The sequence below is a fragment of the Gambusia affinis genome, linkage group LG10 (assembly GCF_019740435.1).
Source record: "Gambusia affinis linkage group LG10, SWU_Gaff_1.0, whole genome shotgun sequence".
Taxonomy (NCBI): domain Eukaryota; kingdom Metazoa; phylum Chordata; class Actinopteri; order Cyprinodontiformes; family Poeciliidae; genus Gambusia; species Gambusia affinis.
In genome coordinates, this window is record NC_057877.1 from 23,015,090 (window position 1) to 23,034,260 (window position 19,171).

The following is a 19,171-nucleotide window of genomic DNA, read 5'->3' on the forward strand; positions in this document are numbered from 1 at the left end:
TCTTGCAAAGTAATTTTGCTCTAGTTTCTGGTGCAAATATCTTAGCACACTTCAAATAAGAAAAGTAACTTACAAGTAACTTTTCAGCAGGCTATAGAAGCTTGTTTTAAGACAATAATTCTTTAATATTGATGTAAAAGTACTAATTGTATCCAAAATAAGACATTCATCACATATTATAAGTCAAAATATCTTGTTCCAATGGCAGATTATTTCACTTATAACGAGAACTTTTTAAATTAATATCAAGGAGTTATTGAGTGAAAACAAGCTCCCATATGTAGCTGAATAGTTACTTTTAAATTAGTTTCGTCTTGTTTCCAGTGTACTAACATATTTGCACTAGTAATTAGACCAAACATATTTGGTATGATTTTGTGGTTTTGCATTGTAAGCCACTCTCTAATGTCCAGAGTTTTTCTTTTCTACAAAAAGAAATCTAAAACATGCATTACATGTTTTAGATTTTCAAGGGGTAGAAATGCTTTTGGAAGTAAAATTTAAGGAGCAAGTTTACTTTTTACTTTGCTAGAATTCTTAATCTTTCAAGTAACTGTATTTAGATATTTATCTAATACAAAGAAGGCATGAGCACATATTTGGGTCAATTATTTGAAGGAACATGTCTGTTCTTGCTTCTGTAAGTTTTTAAGTTCAGTAAAGTCTAGATGTCATGAAAAGGAGGAAAGCAGCCTTATTTTCATCTTGAATTTAAGTATGAAGGAAGCAGAGTCATATTGCATGCACCTGTAATCACAGAAAGGGCAGGACAATACGGCTGAAAAACATAAAAGCATTTTACTGAGGAGGTTGTTGCTAGGTAACCAAAGAGTGAGTGAGTGAGTAGATGTCACCAATCTTGCATCGCTTCCCATTAGAAGTAGAGTGGATAAAGTTTTTACTCTGCCTACATCCCCCAGAATGCTGTGCAGTTCTGGATTAGAGTTCATTGAATATATAGTATCTATTGAATATTCGATCAGACACATTATCTATTGATATTGATCATGTCATGCGTTTATTGCGATACATATTGTTATTGATTCATTCTCCAGTTCTAATCGCAGATGAAATAATGGAAAAAAATTTGGCTTTTTGTTTCATTCTATCTTCAGGATGAGTCATAAAAATCAACAATGCCTGCCGTGCAAATTTAATCCAGGATGCTTATTCCAGTTTGTCTCGTCTCACCGCCAGCAGTTTGGGGACGAAGAGTCTGTGTCCCATCCCAAGAAGATCCATGACCCTGCAGTAAGGGTCCGCTGAGGTTTGGCTGCCCTGGGCGCTCTCCTCCTCTTTTCCCTCGCCGTCCTCCAACGCCCTGCATGCGGCCGGGAGGGTCAGGTGAGGGTTCAGGGCCCGGACAAGGGGTGGAGAGGGCGGCGGGGAGCGTGGCGGAGACGGGGGTGGGGTGGGACAGGGCAGGGGGGAGGGGTCGTCCCGCTCCGGGGCCAGGCTGGCAGCTGACTCCAGGGTGTCGGGCAGATGTTTTGATGTTGGCGCAGCAATGGCGGGATGTGATCGAACTCAGTTAGCGGCGATTTTTTAGGTGTGTTTGAGACTGGTGGTGGGCGTCGTGTGGCGGCCCCTCAGCTTGTACCGCTGTCAGAGCCTCAGCTTGGGCCCCTGATGCCTCAGAATCACAGTCAGAAAACGATGAGTCGACACCGCAGTCTGCATAATGCTGAGTCCTACAGCGATGTATTTATTCACTCTGGAAATCCAGTCACACTTCCTGCACTCGGCTTCCTCTGCAAAAACTCCGACCAATTCCAGTCCAATATGCTGTCGCCTAGCAACAAAACGGCTCAACACGTGGGCTGCTGCTCCATGAAACTGAAGAGGAGATGAGAACCCCACCTTTTTTTGATTTCTGCTTTTATGTTAAACTTCAAATCCCTCCTCCCCTGACAACGCTTTAGCTTTCTTTGAAATGCAAAACAGCAGCACAGCTCTTTATCCACTCTCTGAAGCTGCAACAGTCGGTGCAGAGAGACAAGAGGAGGTTTGTTAACGCTGGAAATATGGCACTTCTCCGCCTGCAGGAGATGATGCTCTGTGTTACTTTATGGCTGAGTGGGTGCTGGACTCACGCAAACCAGCGATGCATTAAAAATCAGAATAAGAAGGAATACAAAACATAAACTGCTCTTTTTCTTCACAGATCCACGCAGGATTAGTGAGTAAAATCATATTCCAGTCAGCTGCTCCAGCAGGATCCTATTAGCAGCCGGGCATCCGGTCTGATCTTTCAGATGAAGCCAGCTCCTTCAGAGAGGAAGTTACTTCTGATCCACACAGGATGAGTGCTGGCATGAGTCAATGTTGTAGCACTGTCAGAAATGTTGGTCCTGCCGGGGCGAGGCAAAGCAAAGAGACCTCACTGCTTCCCATGAAGCCTCTCCCAACCTTTGTGATGCTAACTGCTGAAATGCTAACAGCTGACAGGGGCGGCTTCGTTGCAGATGGTGGACGGAAGAAACGCGTGGTAGAAATAAATATTCAGCGGACAGAGTAGAGGAAGAGATGGAAGTAGAGGAGAAGGAGGCAAAAAGGCGAGAAAGTGAGGGAAAGAAGATGCTCCGAGCATGAATCCGTGGAAAGAAAAGATGAAGAGGGTGGGATAAAAAGAACCGAAAGCTGAGATTTTCTCCCTCTGGCTCAGGTTGCTAATGTTATAGCCAATGCTCCTGTTGTGATGTGGTTAGCAACTGCTAAGCTGGGCAGGGAGGGAGGCGAGCGCAGATGAAGGGAGGGGTGGTGAGAGCAGCGAGGACCGCAGGAGGGAAGGAGGAGGGAGCGTCGGAGGATAATGTCGTCATGACCGGCCAATAAGAGGCAGGCAGCGGGAGCTCCTTCACTCTCCTCCTCCTGCTCCTCATCATCATCATGACCATCCTCATTTTTTCCCTATTTCAAACCACTGAATCCTCAAATCTCCACGTTGCTTCTACGTAGCTTAATTTGTCAAAAATATATAAACATTTGCACAGTTTTACCATATGATCAAACTTACTGTTTCTTCTCAGCGGTATTGTTGTATTCACAATGGTATTGTTTTAAATTTTATTTACATTATCATCTTTTTTTATGTGCATGCAACAAGTAAATTATTCTGTCCTATCCAAAACATAAGATTTGTTTTTATAAAGTATACAGCTGGTGAATTCACTATAGGCAAAATATCTATTGTACTTTCACAAGATCGTTCTTCTCTGCTGTTTTCTAAGCAGCAGCCTGTTGTTGTCTCTGCAGATGCTCCTCATGCCTTGAGATGAGAAATAATTACAGTTATTACGACTATTATTAATATTATTGTTGCTAATTAATGAAGCTGTAAATTACTACTTCATCATGGAATATTACATCTTGTAAAATAAATTTCTTCTTAATTTCATGTTGCTCATAGTTATATTTTATCTACTAATATGTAACAATTTGGATTGAACAAATACGTAATTTGTTCTGGGGGAGAGAGTCTATTCTGTTCTATATTGATATAGAAAGAATGTTAAAAACATTTGATTCTTGCTCACAGTGGCATGTAAATATGAATGCATTGTGCCAGACATGGATGTGGATTTACAAAATATTAAGAAAGACTGTTATAACCAAGTGAAAATGAAGAATAATTTATTAGATGATGCTATTAATGTAAAAGGGGTGGGGAAAAAAAATAAGGTTATACTTCTACCCACTGCTTTAAACATGTAAATACATATTACTGTTGTTCTTTTTCTCACTTTTGTTTTAAATTAATTTTATCTGTATACAACTTTGTTTATTTTTTATTCCAATATGTTCAATAAAGTCAAACTCAAACTTATTCATGGGGCTGCTACCTTGGGTCGGTCCCCCTAATAAAAGAGATTTCTGAAGTAGTACCAAATTTTAGACTAATACAGCTTTTGAAGATCTTTTAACTAAAACTGTTCAGCTAATCATTCGCTTTACCTATCTTTTGTTTTGAAACTGTCAACGAATGACTGAAGCCAAACATGCCCGACGTATGAAAGGCCCACAGACATCCTAGTGTCTGAGGTAAATTATTCTCTACATGGTGCAGCCACTAACTTAAGAAAATTTAAATTATGTCAGAAAACTTTGATCCTAAAGCTGTTCAAAAGCAATGACACAGTGTCTTTGTTTCGGCAAGATCTTTTAAAATTGTAAAAACAAAAAATACATTAATATGACACTAAATGAAAAGTAAATGAGATGTGTTTAGATTTGTAGTCTGTCTAATAGATGGGTAGCAAATACGTACTCATGCCACAATTTTCCAGTACTGAATGGAGACCTTAAAATACAACTAAGTCCATCTTTGTGTACCTTTACACCCCTACTGCAAAAAACAGGAGGCCCCAAGCATTTCTTTAAAAACATGGACTATAAATTACACAAAATCCATTGCAATTCAGAAAGACATAACGATATGACATGAATAAAGCCACTACACCATTTACTTCATTTAGAAATAAAGAATGAATAAATTTGTCTAATTTTATTCCTTCAATATAAGAAGATGTTGGTTCATATCACCCTGATTAGCAACCAGATAAAATAGAAGTTGTTTTTCTTTCTCTCTTCTTAATCATTTTGACATTTTATTCATGCCAAGTTGTGTTGAAAGGCATCCGATCTCCCGATGTCAAGATGCAATTCTTTTTATGTGCACTTGAGGGCGCTAAATGTTAGAAAATGATTTTAAACGATACCCGCTGCTCCAGTGTTTAGTACAAATTTTAGAGAAGAGAATGATGACGTTGGAAATCAAACTTTACAGTATTTTGCAATATCAAGATTTTTGCAACACAAATAATCTATAAGCAGTCAAATAAAGCTTGAATTAAAACTAAAGATGCTCAAATTTTACATAGAATCTAACTGTATAGCTAGACATAATAAAAGATGCTAGAATTAAACAAATGTATGAATACATTACTAACCTTGAGCAAAGCCAGGGCCACATTGAAGATGATGCTCAGTCCCTTTAAGACACAGAGAAAGATGTAAGAAGAGGAGAAAAACAATATGGATAACTTTCCTGATACTTTGCAAAAACCAAAAACAAAACAAAACCATTCTAGTAAACTTTAAGTTTCATTACCAGCTTAATTTTTTCTTTTCAAAACATTAATTCTCTAGACTCAATTTTAGCCCATTTTGAAAGTACAAATAAAAGAGACACTAGATATTTCTATAGTGGTCCTGCTAAAGTATTTACACCTCTTGAAATGTTTCATTTAGTTACATCTTACATAAATATTTCACTGCTTTCGAGAGGGGATTGTTGGAGATTTGTGTGACGAGTCAACAGGAAGTTTAGCATAATAGTGAATTGGAAGAAACATTATGCATAGATTTCAATAGTTTTTACTCACAAAAACCTGCATTTGTACTGTAACTTTTGGAGTAAATCTCAGCCTTAATTTTCCACAAAACACTTAAATCATTCTTAGATAATGTGAGTTTAGTCGGATCAGTTCAGCCTCTTTTAATCTCCGATCAGAATGAGATGCTTTAGGGCGTCCTGCCACTTTAAATCCAAATTTACTGTTGCTGGCCACGCCCCCCCCCCCCCAACTCAACGTTTACACTCATGTGAAAATGGCTACAAACAGAGGCACAATTATACAACCTTAAATCTTTGAAAAGCAGAAGTAGAGCCTCCTGCACAACCAACAAAGATGCATTGAAACCATGCATCTACATTGAAACCAAAGAACAAAACCTGTTTTCAGGCTCTAGCATTTTTTTAAACAAATATAACGCTTTCTTAGAAATAACTACATTAAAATAACCATTTCAATCATCAATCCAAAATACAGTAGGACAAATTGTGACTCGTGTATTTCTGACTGTGACGTTGCGGCCTGACTCCACTCTCTAGTGTCTTTTTCTTCTGAAGCCTGTGGTGCAGGTGTGTTTTTTTGAGAGAAGAACATAGTTATCGGTAATTGTTGCTCTTTTGTCTTCTGGGCAAAAATATTTGCCAAAATTTGCCAAGCTGTATTACATATATTTAAATACCGTGACGATATTGGCACACAGGTAGAGAAGAAGCGGGAGACTGTTCAGCCAATCAGGACGCAGTACACAATGCACTGTGACAAAAAACTACACAAAAAAATCCGTGAAGCAGCGCGGCCGTGAAAGGTGAACTGTGTTATAGCGAGAGTTCACTGAATCTCACAGCTTTTCTTTCTTAGCTTTAGATTATTGGCCAATGTAAAAACCTGCTTTTTGCTTTCCATCTTACTGTGACAGTTCTTTCAATTTTGACACACAAAGAAAATGTAGAACCGATGCCAGCTCTGCATGGGAACACCCCTCTCCTTGGTCTCTGGGACAACCAGTTCACATGGCAACATGGAGCTAAAAATATCCAGAGAGCTCCAAAAATAACCGAAGAAAATGAAAAGAGGATGGGCTCTGCCGCCACACACCGATCTTTGTGGGCCTGAAGATGGTGCTACCATGCTGAGCCAAGATCAAAGGAGCGTGTGAGGGAAAGAAATACCAACTCATCCCAGCAAGGAAGAATCAGAGGAGATGAAAGCCAAATATTCAGAAAGGGGAGGACACAGTACGGGTGTGTTAGGAAGTTTTCACAAATACTAAAGTGAGGTGAATTGTTCAGATCCACCAAGGTCACTCTTTTAAAAAAAAGACATAAAATGAGTTTCGACACTGAGTTCTGGTTTGCAAATGAGAAAAAAAATATCTAGATTGAGAAGTAAAAACAAAGGCTGAAGATTTTGCAGATTACAAATTCAGCTATGTTCAAGAAATTAGGTAAACAAGGCTGTGAATTAGATGGAAATTGTTGCTAAGAGCTGAGAAAATAAAGATAATCACTTTAATTTTTAAATTTAGACCCAAAAAAAGGAGGGTTTGAGAGGGATGTGAGAGCCGAGGTGTTACTGGCATGTTTTCATCATGCAGCTCATTGGCTGAGAAAAAACAGGGAAACTTTTAATTATTCTGCCTGAGGCTCACAGAAGGAAAGAAAGAGAGGGAGGACAGAAGAGGGACAGCAGGAAAGAAGAGGAACATATTTCATGTTTCTTTATGCAAAGAAACTCTTCATAAAAACCCCAATTGGCTATAGGGATGAATCACTTTCTACTCTAGAATTTTCTACTTATTTATTACAAGAAATGTCAAAAAACTGTTTTTTCAAACGTTCAATAACTCAAATCAAAAGTTTAAATACATTCATACACTAAGATTATTGTGATTTTTAACAATTCTGGAGCTCCAGATTATGATTTAATGACTTTTAAAGCTTCTGATGAGGTTAATTCAAGCATCAAAATTCTTAAAGTGACCACCTTCAATCTGTTCAAACAACCACGGATCAGCATAAAAAGTATATACATTCAAACTATCACAGCATTCAGGAAGAAGGTAAAGTTTTCAGCCTGCAAATTATTTGTACATTTTGGAAGAAAATGTAGAAATCAACCAAACAGCAGCACTATATTTTCTAAAAATGTTAGCTGAAGCTTGTGAGAGTGTCAATATCCACAGTGAATTGAGTTCTGTACTCATAAACATTTGTTCAGTCATTCACAATAGAAAAGGCAATTTTATCAAATACCAAGAAAATATAAACCTCTGAATTTGAGGAAAGTTTGAAACGATCCTGTTAAAGATTTTCTGGCATGCAGCAAATAGAAATCCTTTAGGCACCTGAAGTTTAATCCCTTATTCTGCCACACAGATAAAATAAAAATTATATATACACATACTCTCACTAATAATTAGATAAAATACTCCGTATCAACTTAAGAAACCCAACATTATCTTTGCTGTCAACGACTTTCCAAATTATTGATTTTCTGGCACAAATCTCAGTTTGAAGCTCATAATTTTTAAATATGGTAGGCTAGTATGTGTGAAGGAGCCAAGATGAGGCTTTAATACTTAAAACCCTCAGTATGGTGGTCAATCTGAGGGTCCACTTCATTACCAGTGGTACTGGTGAGCTGCACAAAAGGAATGGGAAAGAGGAAGATAAGATGAAATTAAAGCTGCAAGCAGCCTCGTGCGGCCCTCGCAGCAAGCGCTGCTCCGGCTCACTGGCCACCGCGGAGTTCCAGCCGCCGCGGAAGCTCTCGCACCGTTTACAGAGCCGGCGCACGCTCGCCGCAGCTGGAGCCGTCGCCAACCTTCCCCGCCCGATCGCCCGCCAGACGGCACACGTGAATGCGTTCGGCAGCGCTCCCCGACGACTCACAAAAAATCTAGCGCAGATCGGTCCATTTACGGCGGAGATATAGCGGATGGATTGACCTAGGGGGCGCAGTGGCGTAAAATTACATTTCAAAACATTTGAGCTCTTTAAAGGTTACCACAGGTCTTACATTTCAAGTTTGGTGCCAATCGGATCATCCATGTGTGATTTAAAGACAATCGTATGAATATGGCGAGGGTCATTTGGAAGTGGGTGGGGCTAATGATCAAATCATTCTATCCAGGTGGTGCAGCAGCGGCACATCTAAAAGTTGCAGGACAGCGGCCCTTGAGGACTGGAGTTTGACACCCCTGCTGTAAGAAGATGGTTGGATAAATAATTTTAATATTAAATAATATGATTTCTTCAATAGCTTCCAAATCGGCCCATTAACTCAAAATCAAGGTGAAATTGTTACATTCATCTTTATTACATTTGACCCCTTTATTTAACTAATTTTATATTTAAAAATATACTGTATATAAGAAAAATTCATAAAATGTATTACCTCACATGATCATCACATTTGTTAGCTGTAATGTTCAATTACATAAAATTGGAGGACAGAATCTATTTCATCACATGCTCACTTCTTACATGAAACATGTTAAATACAACAAATATTTACTTTAAGTGTGACAGTTGTGACAGTTTAACCTTAGTGATGTCATCATTTGACCACATGACGATTAATCACTGAAAGTTTGGTTACTCTGAGCTCCGTCTACTGTGAAAATCACATTGAGCTTTGCCAATTCTTAATTGTAAGCTATTGTTGGTAACATCAACAATGTTTCTCCACTGGTAAGGTTGAACTGAAGAGGAGATTGTCCAAAAAATAAAAACGTGAGTAATTTGTGTGGTTCACTGCTGTGTGGAAAACTCTAAGAATTACTTTAAAGCCCCCCACCCCACCCACCGCCTCCAGGTTCTGCGTTACGGCCCTGCGTTTAATATCAAAGCTCAGCGATCCTCCTGCAATTCCACAGCTCAGATTGCTGCACAGATTTGTGACACTTATCTCAATATTAATTATTATAGTGGCGTTAAGTTGCCATTATAATTCTTGGCAACTACGGACACGTTCATTCGTGGCTGTTTTCACGTTTTTTGGACCAGTTTATTTTATTGTCTAATAAATAAAATTCACTTCCTGTCAACACTTTTGAGGTAATATCGTTTAATAGGTTTGCCAGGCAAACTTTTAACTGTAAGGATATTTTGAAAGTACTAAACTCCACAGCTTTGAGTGTGCAGCCCATATGCGGTTAAAACAAAATAATGTGGCTTCCATTAAATGAGCAAGAAATTGTTTAGCATATCAGACTCACCAGAATCCACATCTCTGCAGCAAACACGTTGATAAGTTGGAATGCAACAACAGGACATCTCACCGCTAATACCCATGACATCTGTCTCCTATTCGTTAGGTCCGACAGCTTAGCTACGTTAGCTTGACTGTCAACCGTCATATTCACCCCTTCGGGGGGGAGCGGGGAGGAGGGGGGGGAGGGGAGGTGCGCGTGCGTTATAAAGATCGAACTGCACACATATCATGACGGCTTGATTGATCGTGAATGTTATCCGTGGAGGCTATTTTTATCCCAACGAGCCAGCCATTGCTACGTATAAGTGGGCGGCGGAGGGGGAGGAGGGGTGGGGGCGTGCGAAAACCGAACTGAGAAATAAGATTTAAGCTTTGGCATGCGCTACGTACAAGATGTTTTGAAACAATGTTTCCATAATTTTCTTAATTATAAAGAGGGTTCAATAATAAAGATATCATAAATTCTTCTTTTCTTTTTTTACTTCAGGGAAAATTAATAAGCAGCCCTACAGCTGCAGGCGCTGCTCTCTCCGTTAAATCAAGCATGCTTCTGTGCACTTAATAGCTTAGCTGCGTTAGCTTGACTGTCAACCGTCATATTCAGTTCTCTAGTGCTAATAAGTGATATAAACGCAAATATAGGAGATGGAAATGTATACTTACATAATTAAAACGCACATGCAGACGGGATTAAGGAAGGATTGATCGTTAATGTTATCCGTGGAGGCTATTTTTATCCCAACGAGCCAGCAGAAGTATCGAAAACAACGTAACTGTGGAACTACAAAATACACAGATGCATCTTTGGGAATTGCAGTGGTAAAAATGTACACATAGTCATGTATGGCGTGATAGTGACACCAAGTGGTTAATATCGCCATTACAGCACCTCTCTCATACTGTGTAATTCTCGCCTTATTCATGTGTGGAGTAACAGTGACACCAAGAGGACTTAATGGGAATAACATATGTTTTTTCTAAAAATCTAAAATTTACAGAAAATCAGTTGAATTTAGAATATGGCTACAAGAGACTTTTTTGTTCGTCCTGAAAAGATACACATATGTACCAAGTTTGGTAATTCTAGGTTGAAGCATGGCTTGAGGCTGATCATTTAAAATTTTCTAGCCGGCGCCATAAATACATTAGGCCACGCCCACCAAATTTTATTATGGATTTCTTTCAGGGGGTGGATAAGGATCCATCCTAGTGAGTTTGGAACAGCTCGGCCCAAAACTGTGGAAATCAGAGCCAAGCGTATGACAGCGGCGTTGAGGTCACATGCACGCCGCCACGCCCACCTGCTCCATCAAAGCCGGTCGGGCTGGAATCCAAAATACACCAGAATGTCTTCTGTGTCTGGAAAAACTTTCAAGTTGATTAGGTCAAAGGTGTAAGATAGCGACCGTTCCCAGTAAAACATGACACTTCCTGTTCTCAGGGGACGTGGCCTGAGTGATGTCATCATTTGACCACAGGGTCTTTTGGGTCAATCCATGATGATCAATCACTGAAAGTTTGGTTCTTCTGAGAGTTTTACTGTAGAAGTTATAAGAGTTTTATGTTTCACGGCGAATAGTCAAAGTTTGACACATAGCCACGCCCACATACTTTGAAGTACGAGAATTCCTTTGATAACTTTTGACCTTTGATGCCTCAAGTGTGTGCTGAGCGATTTTGAAGTCTGTATCTGAAAAACTGTAGGAGGAGTTCGATCAAATCTGAAGGCTGTAAACATCAAAAATGAGGTCAATTTTGGAACTTCATTTCAAAATGGCCGACTTCCTGTTGAGTTGAGACCATGGATCCAAGAGACTTTTTTGTACATCAGGACAATATACAGATGTGTAAGAAGTTTCGTAATTGTAGGTTAAACCATGGCTAGGGGCTGGTCATTTAAAATTTTCTAGGGGGCGCTATAGAGAAATTAGGCCACGCCCACCAAATTTTATTATGGATTCCTGTCTTGGGGTGGATAAAGATCCATCCTAGTGAGTTTGGAGAAGTTTGGCCCAAAACTGTGGAATTCAGAGCCAAACGTATGACAGCGGCGTTAGAGGTCACTTCGCCACGCCGCCACGCCCACCTGCTCCATCAAATCCGGTCGGGGCTGGAATCTTCAATACAGCAACATGTTTCCTGACTGTTAACACAGTTTCATGTTGATTAGTTCAAAGGTGTAATATAGGGACCGTTTCCAGTAAAACATGACACTTCCTGTTCTCAGGGGACGTGGCCTGAGTGATGTCATCATTTGACCACAGGGTCTTTTGGGTCAATCCATGATGATCAATCACTGAAAGTTTGGTTCTTCTGAGAGTTTTACTGTAGAAGTTATAAGAGTTTTATGTTTCACGGCGAATAGTCAAAGTTTGACACATAGCCACGCCCACATACTTTGAAGTACGAGAATTCCTTTGATAACTTTTGACCTTTGATGCCTCAAGTGTGTGCTGAGCGATTTTGAAGTCTGTATCTGAAAAACTGTAGGAGGAGTTCGATCAAATACGAAGGCTGTAAACATCAAAAATGAGGTCAATTTTGGAACTTCATTTCAAAATGGCCGACTTCCTGTTGGGTTGAGACCATGGATCCAAGAGACTTTTTTGTACATCAGGACAATATACAGATGTGTAAGAAGTTTCGTAATTGTAGGTTAAACCATGGCTAGGGGCTGGTCATTTAAAATTTTCTAGGGGGCGCTATAGAGAAATTAGGCCACGCCCACCAAATTTTATTATGGATTCCTGTCTTGGGGTGGATAAAGATCCATCCTAGTGAGTTTGGAGAAGTTTGGCCCAAAACTGTGGAATTCAGAGCCAAACGTATGACAGCGGCGTTAGAGGTCACTTCGCCACGCCGCCACGCCCACCTGCTCCATCAAATCCGGTCGGGGCTGGAATCTTCAATACAGCAACATGTTTCCTGACTGTTAACACAGTTTCATGTTGATTAGTTCAAAGGTGTAATATAGGGACCGTTTCCAGTAAAACATGACACTTCCTGTTCTCAGGGGGCGTGGCCTTAGTGATGTCATCATTTGACCCCAGGGTATTTTAGGTCAACCCATGATGCTCAATCACTGAAAGTTTGGTTCCTCTGAGAGTTTTAGTGTAGGAGTTATAACTGTTTAGAGTTTCGTGGCGAGTTGGTGAACTTTGACCCCTGCTAACCCCCCTTCAGCATACTCAAAAAGTCACCGTTTTGATAACTTTTAATCGGCCATCCCTTATGATCAGACTGACCGAGTTTGAAGCCGATCAATCGAAATCCCTAGGAGGAGTTCGATCAAATACGAAGGGTGTAAACGGTAAAAATCGGGTCAAAATGTGACCTTCGATCCAAAATGGCCGACTTCCTGTGATACTTGCACTATGACAATAATTGTAAATTCTGAGCGTCTTGGGGAGCTCTACAACTGTACCAAATTTCAAGTCTCTACGACAAAGTAAGTGAATAGAAAAGGGTCTTTTGAAAATTGCTAGGTGGCGCTGTTGAGCCATTTTTGTTGCGATTTTTGCAACGACCTTAAAATACGTAAATTTTAAACAGTTTCTATGCGTCCGCCAAATTTGGTGAGTTTTTGAATATGTTAAAGCCTCCAAAAAGGCAATTCATTTGGGTGGAAGAATAATAAAGAATAATAATAATAATTAAAGCTGCAAGCAGCCTCGTGCGGCCCTCGCAGCAAGCGCTGCTCCGGCTCACTGGCCACCGCGGAGTTCCAGCCGCCGCGGAAGCTCTCGCACCGTTTCCAGAGCCGCGCCCCGCCGCAGAGCGGGAGCCGTCGCGAACCTTCCCCGCCCAATCGCCCGCCAGACGACACACGTGAATGCGTTCGGCAGCGCTCCCCGACGACTCACAAAAAATCTGGCGCAGATCGGTCCATTTACGGCGGAGATATAGCTGATGGATTAACCTAGGGGGCGCAGTGGAGTCAAATTACATTTCAAAACATTTCAGCTCTTTAAAGGTTACCACAGGTCTTACATTTCAAGTTTGGTGCCAATCGGATCATCCATGTGTGATTTAAAGACAATCGTATGAATATGGCGAGGGTCTGACATTTGCAATTTGGCCACGCCCACACTGTTCAGCCAGCATTGACAGATGTCATCTAAAAGTTGCAGGACAGCGGCCCTTGAGGACTGGAGTTTGACACCCCTGCTGTAAGAAGATGGTTGGATAAATAATTTTAATATTAAATAATATGATTTCTACAATAGCTTCCAAATCGTGGCCCATTAACTCAAAATCAAGGTGAAATTGTTCTACTAGAGAGTATAGATGAAGCACATTCATCTTTATTACATTTGACCCCTTTTTTATTTAACTAATTTTGTATTTAAAAAATATACTCTATATAAAAAAAAATTCATAAAATGTATTACCTCACATTATCATCACATTTGTTAGCTGTAATGTTCAATTACATAAAATTGGAGGACAGGATCAATTTCATTACATGTTCACTTCTTACCTGAAATATGTTAAATACAACAAATATTTACTTTAAGTGTGACAGTTTAACCTTAGTGATGTCATCATTTGACCACATGACGATTAATCACTGAAAGTTTGGTTCCTCTGAGCTCCGTCTACTGTGAAAATCACATTGAGCTTTGCCAATTCTTAATTGTAAGCTATTTTATAATGGTAACATCAACAATGTGTATCCACTGATAAGGTTGAACTGAAGAGGAGATTGTCCAAAAATAAAAGCGTGAGTAATTTATGTGGTCCACTGCTGTGTGGAAAACTCTAAGAATTACTTTAAAGCCCCACACCCCACCCCCGCCTCCAGGTTCTGCGTTCTGACCCTGCGTTTAATATCATAGCTCAGCGCTCCTCCTGCTCATATTTGTGACACTTATCTCAATATTAATAATTATAGTGCCGTTAAGTTTCCATTATAATTCTTAGCAACTACGGACACGTTCATTCGTGGCTGTTTTCACGTTTTTTGGACCAGTTTATTTTATTGTCTAATAAATAAAATTCACTTCCTGTCAACACCTTTGAGGTAATATCGTTTAATAGGTTTGCCAGGCAAACTTTTAACTGTAAGGATATTTTGAAAGTACTAAACTCCACAGCTTTGAGTGTGCAGCCCATGTACGGTTCAAACAAAATAATGTGGCTTCCATTAAATGAGCAAGAAATTGTTTAGCATATCAGACTCACCAGAATCCACATCTCTGCAGCAAACACGTTGATAAGTTGGAATGCAACAACAGGACATCTCACCGCTAATACCCATGACATCTGTCTCCTATTCGTTATGTCCGACAGCTTAGCTACGTTAGCTTGACTGTCAACCGTCATATTTAAAGCCCCCCACCCCACCCACCGCCTCCAGGTTCTGCGTTACGGCCCTGCGTTTAATATCAAAGCTCAGCGATCCTCCTGCAATTCCACAGCTCAGATTGCTGCACAGATTTGTGACACTTATCTCAATATTAATTATTATAGTGGCGTTAAGTTGCCATGATAATTCTTGGCAACTACGGACACGTTCATTCGTGGCTGTTTTCACATTTTTTGGACCAGTTTATTTTATTGTCTAATAAATAAAATTCACTTCCTGTCAACACCTTTGAGGTAATATCGTTTAATAGGTTTGCCAGGCAAACTTTTAACTGTAAGGATATTTTGAAAGTACTAAACTCCACAGCTTTGAGTGTGCAGCCCATGTACGGTTCAAACAAAATAATGTGGCTTCCATTAAATGAGCAAGAAATTGTTTAGCATATCAGACTCACCAGAATCCACATCTCTGCAGCAAACACGTTGATAAGTTGGAATGCAACAACAGGACATCTCACCGCTAATACCCATGACATCTGTCTCCTATTCGTTAGGTCCGACAGCTTAGCTACGTTAGCTTGACTGTCAACCGTCATATTCACCCCTTCGGGGGGGGCGGGGGGGAACGGGGGGGGGGGATTGCGTGCGTGCGTGCGTTATAAAGATCGAACTGCACACATATCATGACGGCTTGATTGATCGTGAATGTTATCCGTGGAGGCTATTTTTATCCCAACGAGCCAGCCATTGCTACGTTTTTGTGGGCGGCGGAGGGGAGGAGGTGGGAGGCGTAAAACCGAACTGAGAAATAAAATTTAAGCTTTGGCATGCGCTACGTACAAGATGTTTTGAAACAATGTTTCCACAATTTTCTTAATTATAAAGATGATTCAAAAATAAAAATATCAGAAATTCTTCTTTTCTTTTTTTACTTCAGGGAAAATTAATGAGCAGCCGTACAGCTGCAGGCGCTGCTCTCTCCGTTAAATCATGCATGCTTCGGTGCACTTCGATAGCTTAGCTGCGTTAGCTTGACTGTCAACCGTCATATTCAGTTCTCTAGTGCTAATAAGTGATATAAACGCAAATATAGGAGATGGAAATGTATACTTACATAATAAAAACGCACATGCAGACGGGATTAAGGAAGGATTGATCGTTAATGTTATCCGTGGAGGCTATTTTTATCCCAACGAGCCAGCAGAAGTATCGAAAACAACGTAACTGTGGAACTACAAAATACACAGATGCATCTTTGGGAATTGCAGTGGTAAAAATGTACACATAGTCATGTATGGCGTGATAGTGACACCAAGTGGTTAATATCGCCATTACAGCACCTCTCTCATACTGTGTAATTCTCGCCTTATTCATGTGTGGAGTAACAGTGACACCAAGAGGACTTAATGGGAATAACATTTTTTTTTTCTAAAAAATCTAAAATTACAGAAAATCCGTTGAATTTAGAATATGGCTCCAAGAGACATTTTTGTTCGTCCTGAAAAGATACACATATGTACCAAGTTTCGTAATTCTAGGTTAAAGCATAGCTTAGGGCTGATCATTTAAAATATTCTATGTGGCGCCATAAATACATTAGGCCACGCCCACCAAATTTTATTATGGATTTCTTTCAGGGGGTGGATAAGGATCCATCCTAGTGAGTTTGGAGAAGTTTGGCCCAAAACTGTGGAATTCAGAGCCAAACTGACAGCGGCGTTAGAGGTCACTCACGCCGCCACGCCCACCTGCTCCATCAAAGCCGGTCGGGCTGGAATCCAAAATACACCAGAATGTCTTCTGTGTCTGGAAAAACTTTCAAGTTGATTAGGTCAAAGGTGTAAGATAGCGACCGTTCCCAGTAAAACATGACACTTCCTGTTCTCAGGGGGCGTGGCTTGCGTGATGTCATCATTTGACCACAGGGTCTTTTAGGTCAACCCAGGATAATCAATCACTGAAAGTTTGCTTCCTCTGACAGTTTTAATGTAGGAGTTATAACTGTTTTGAGTTTCATGGCGAATAGTCAAAGTTTGACACATAGCCACGCCCACATACTTTGAAGTACGAGAATTCCTTTGATAACTTTTGACCTTTGATGCCTCAAGTGTGTGCTGAGCGATTTTGAAGTCTGTATCTGAAAAACTGTAGGAGGAGTTCGATCAAATACGAAGGCTGTAAACATCAAAAATGGGGTCAATTTTGGAACTTCATTCCAAAATGGCCGACTTCCTGTTGGGTTGAGACCATGGCTCCAAGAGACTTTTTTGTACATCAGGACAATATACAGATGTATAAGAAGTTTCGTAATTATAGGTTATAGCATGGCTCAGGGCTGATCATTTTAAATATTCTAGGGGGCGCCATAAAGAACTTAGGCCACGCCCACCAAATTTTATTATGGATTCCTGTGTTGGGGTGGATAAAGATCCATCCTAGTGAGTTTGGAGAAGTTTGGCCCAAAACTGTGGAATTCAGAGCCAAACGTATGACAGCGGCGTTAGAGGTCACTTCGCCACGCCGCCACGCCCACCTGCTCGATCGACGCCGGTCGGGGCTGGAATCCCTTATAGAGCGACATGTTTCCTGTCTGTTAACATAGTTTCATGTTGATTAGTTCAAAGTTGTAATATAGGGACCGTTCCCAGTAAAACATAACACTTCCTGTTCTCAGGGGGCGTGGCCTTAGTAATGTCATCATTTGACCACAGGGTATTTTAGGTGAACCCATGATGCTCAATCACTGAAAGTTTGGTTCCCCTGAGAGTTTTAGTGTAGGAGTTATAACTGTTTTGAGTTTTGTGGCGAGTCGGTGAACTTTGACCCCTGCTAACGCCCCTTCAACATGCTCAAAAACTCACCATTTTGATAACTTTGAATCGCCCATGCCCTCTGATCAGACTCACCAAGTTTGAAGCCGATCAGTCGAAATCCCTAGGAGGAGTTCGATCAAATACCAATGCTGTAAACGGCCAAAATGGGGTCAAAATGTGACCTTCCATCCAAAATGGCCGACTTCCTGTGATAGTTGGACTATAACAATAATTGTAAATTCTGAGCATCTTGGGGAGCTCTACAACTGTACCAAATTTCAAGTCTCTACGCAGAAGTAAGTGAATAGCAAAGGGTCCTTTGAAAATTGCTAGTTATGGCGCTGTTGAGCCAATTTTTTTTAGATTTTTGCGTCGACTTTAAAATACGTAAATTTTAAACAGTCTCTATGCGCCCGCCAAATTTGGTGAGTTTTTGAATATGATAAAGCCTCCAAAAAGGCAATTCATTTGGGTGGAAGAATAATAATAATAATAATAATTAAAGCTGCAAGCAGCCTCGTGCGGCCCTCGCAGCAAGCGCTGCTCCGGCTCACCGGCCACCGCGGAGTTCCAGCCGCCGCAGAAGCTCTCGCGCCGTTTCCAGAGCCGGGCGCCGCCATAGAAGGGAGCCGTCGCGAACCTTCCCGCCAATCGCCGCCAGACGACACGTGAATGCGTTTGGCAGCGCTCGACGACTCACAAAAAATCTGGCGCAGATCGGTCCATTTACGGCGGAGATATAGCTGATGGATTAACCTAGGGGGCGCAGTGGAGTCAAATTACATTTCAAAACATTTGAGCTCTTTAAAGGTTACCACAGGTCTTACATTTCAAGTTTGGTGCCAATCGGATCATCCATGTGTGATTTAAAGACAATCGTATGAATATGGCGAGGGTCTGACATTTGCAATTTGGCCACGCCCACACTGTTCAGCCAGCATTGACAGATGTCATCTAAAAGTTGCAGGACAGCGGCCCTTGAGGACTGGAGTTTGACACCCCTGCTGTAAGAAGATGGTTGGATAAATAATTTTAATATTAAATAATATGATTTCTACAATAGCTTCCAAATCGTGTGGCCCATTAACTCAAAATCAAGGTGAAATTGTTCTACTAGAGTATAGATGAAGCACATTCATCTTTATTACATTTGACCCCTTTTTTATTTAACTAATTTTGTATTTAAAAAATATACTCTATATAAAAAAAAATTCATAAAATGTATTACCTCACATTATCATCACATTTGTTAGCTGTAATGTTCAATTACATAAAATTGGAGGACAGGATCAATTTCATTACATGTTCACTTCTTACCTGAAATATGTTAAATACAAGAAATATTTACTTTAAGTGTGACAGTTTAACCTTAGTGATGTCATCATTTGACCACATGACGATTAATCACTGAAAGTTTGGTTCCTCTGAGCTCCGTCTACTGTGAAAATCACATTGAGCTTTGCCAATTCTTAATTGTAAGCT

General features: G+C 40.4%; 1 protein-coding gene across 2 annotated transcripts in view; it reads right to left on the minus strand.

The window, feature by feature from the left end:
* Nucleotides 1-19,171, minus strand: part of rabgap1l (RAB GTPase activating protein 1-like) — a 161,418-nt gene that overhangs the window by 22,937 nt on the left and 119,310 nt on the right. For both annotated transcript variants that reach the window (XM_044130479.1, XM_044130480.1), the window contains exon 18: nt 4,950-4,991. In XM_044130479.1, the coding sequence (XP_043986414.1) occupies nt 4,950-4,991 (42 nt within the window). The remainder of the gene's footprint in view (nt 1-4,949; nt 4,992-19,171) is intronic.